This window comes from Triticum aestivum, chromosome 3B (assembly GCF_018294505.1).
Source record: "Triticum aestivum cultivar Chinese Spring chromosome 3B, IWGSC CS RefSeq v2.1, whole genome shotgun sequence".
Lineage (NCBI taxonomy): Eukaryota > Viridiplantae > Streptophyta > Magnoliopsida > Poales > Poaceae > Triticum > Triticum aestivum.
Genome location: NC_057801.1, coordinates 518,809,362 through 518,812,006, shown reverse-complemented (window position 1 = coordinate 518,812,006; position 2,645 = coordinate 518,809,362). Strand labels below are relative to the sequence as shown.

At 43.1% G+C, this 2,645-nt stretch overlaps 1 protein-coding gene across 2 annotated transcripts; it reads right to left on the bottom strand.

The window, feature by feature from the left end:
• Positions 1–24: 24 nt before the first annotated feature.
• LOC123065630 (probable peroxygenase 4) lies at positions 25–1,255 on the bottom strand. Of its 2 annotated transcripts, XM_044488873.1 has the most exons (4): positions 1,099–1,255; positions 876–989; positions 298–383; positions 25–212 (listed from the first exon to the last, which is right to left on the bottom strand). In XM_044488873.1, the coding sequence occupies exons 1-4, from the start codon at positions 1,178–1,180 to the stop codon at positions 114–116; spliced, it is 381 nt and encodes a 126-aa protein (XP_044344808.1). In that variant the 5' UTR covers positions 1,181–1,255; the 3' UTR covers positions 25–113. The 2 variants fall into 2 exon arrangements, with proteins under 2 accessions (XP_044344808.1, XP_044344809.1); XM_044488874.1 differs by lacking the exon at positions 298–383 and having other exon boundaries at positions 121–212.
• Positions 1,256–2,645: the final 1,390 nt, after the last annotated feature.

Below are 2,645 nucleotides of genomic sequence, written 5' to 3'. Positions count from 1 at the left end.
CAAAGAAATTCGAGTTACTGCCACCACTGTTTTTCCTTCAATTTTCAGCATGCGTGGCTGATTTTACTAGATATGAAACCGGACATGCACTCAGGTAAAGCAAGTGATTGTAACTACCTTCCTTTAGGATCGTATACACCCGAATCACTTCCATGCATAGCTTTGTGGATATTCTCCACGTATATTGTCAAGTGAGGCAGTGGTGTACCAGCCTGAATTGAATAGTACATCATAACACATCCGAGTAAGATATCTGCAGGCCCACATGTTCCTGTATGTGCAAGAGAGATGTGCTACCGGGGTTGTTTGAGGAGCAAGGGCACCGTGAATGGAGGCTGAGGCAGCAGTAGCAAATGCATACTCGCAACCGATTGCAACAAACCCTGCAATCTCAAAGATATGTTTAATATATATAATAATAAATAGATTATTATACGTAAGATTCCATGTGAAAATGCAGACAAGCTTTATCATTTGTTGCTACTCCAAAACCTTTCAGGAAATGGTCTTGCGTGTGATTTTGGCATTTTGCTTGAGATCAATTAATCACTTTTGAACATTGGCAAAGTTACCTAACATATTGAATGATACTGTGGCAAAAGAAAAAAAAGGGTAATGTTTCACTTAATTAAAAGAAATGTAATACAGTTAGTACAAAGAAGTTGTAAACACATATAGCAAATCAATACTACTATAATAAAAGGTGTATTATTCTTCACATGTACCTCAATCTAAGATTAGAAGCTGCAGATGCATCATTTGAAAAAACAGTGCATATGCATGACATTCTACTGAAGTAATAAGCTTGCCTAATTTCCTCACCAAAAAAAGGAAAAAAATAACGATCGTGCCTAATTTGTTGAATAAGCAATCACCTTGGATGGTTTCCACAGGAGTGATGAAGCCATCCTTGTTGTGGTCGAAAAAGGAGACATGTTTCTGCAGTTCGGTCATGTTTGCAGGATCAAAGTGCGCGACGGCATGCCCCCCTTACAAAGATAACAGTAACAGCATGCATCAACTCCTGGAAGTTCTCATGATAACTCTGTACGAAACAAATCTCGTTAGCTGCAGCCTGCAGGTGCATCGGGGACTTACAGTTCAAGCTGAAGATCCACAGAAGCAGAAGAGCTGGGAGCTTCAGAGAAGCCGCTGCCAACGATTGTCGATGACCGGCCATCGTCGCCTCAACGATGATCGTGAGTGTACGGCTCTGAAATGCATCGCATGGCCCTGCTTAAATAGATCCGGGAAGAGCTGCCTACCAACTTGCGGAGCGTGGAACACACCAGCGCCAAGACACTCCGGAAGAAAACGAAACAGAGCTTGTGGAGCACTACAACGTGGATGGTCATGAGCGTCTGAGGCTGGACTGCAGATGCAGACTACTAACTTGTATTGCACCTTGGAATGTGGGCCTCGGGCCGGTTCGAGAAATCGAGGATGCAAACAAAACTTCTGTAAATTGCACGCATTCTTGGTGTGAATGGTCATGACTGTCTAAAGGTTACAAATTGGTTTCAATGCGTCAAGAGTGGCTCCACATTGCACACTCGGAATCTACAGTATGTGATCTGTTTTTACCAAAATCGGGAATGCTGCTAATGCAATTGGCAGTGCTCATAAACCCGACTGTAATCTGAATCGACTGCCTGTTAAGTCGCAAGAACCATTTTGACCCTGAGCCCATCGTGGTGTTTCGTCCTGGGGGCGCACCTAGCGGCGGCACCGGCGGAACTCACTCTTCCATCCGCGCGAGAGCGCGCTCTCTTTTCTCAAATTTACCGAACGCTACCTGCAGACTAATAGCTTACAGAGGTGCATGCTAAAAGCACACTATATTAAATAAGAAAATATTATACTACCTCAGATCAAAAGTTTCTTCACACACATAATCCATCAACATATCAATTGCTTAATGGTGAGCTAATCACCTCGTCCTCGACCTTGACAGTGCTGCGGCCAAGAATAGCTTCCCATATGCACCCTGGATAGATAGGCTAAACAATTTTAGAATTGACACACTGCAAACAGACAACACATTATATTTACCTAATTAATAGGCTATGCTGGGTGATGTTCAAAAGATCACTGCCGAGTTGATGGTCCTGCATTGCACTTCATCGGCCAATTTTGTATAATGTGTGGAGGCCCCCAATTGTATAAATCGCCATGATGGTCACTGCATGGCATGGCCGCGTGTGGGCGACGTGGATAGTTTTTTTTCCTAGCGGAGATGTGGATTGATCTGAATTGGACGTGGGTTTTGTTGGATAGCCCACGCATCCCACATAAATTTGTCGCAATTCCACATGTGTCCAAAAACATGTTATTTTAGGCGCCGCGACATCTCACATCATGATACTCCGGTTCAGGTGAAAGAAAGGAAAACTAAATGTCTAGTACCAAGTAGCAACTAGCAACTAGCATGGCGATTCTGCATTGGATACAGAGTTAGAGCCCAATAGCTCCTGTAAAAATCTTTCCATTCTATGGGATGACCATATAATTTAGCGGAAGTTTTCTTACCCTACTTTTCTCAGTTCCCCTAAAACTTCTTCCTGTAATTTTTTTTCGTATTTTCATTAAAAAGGCATTGGGGCATACAAGTCAGTGACACCATGTGGCGACAACAGCCGAAGCAG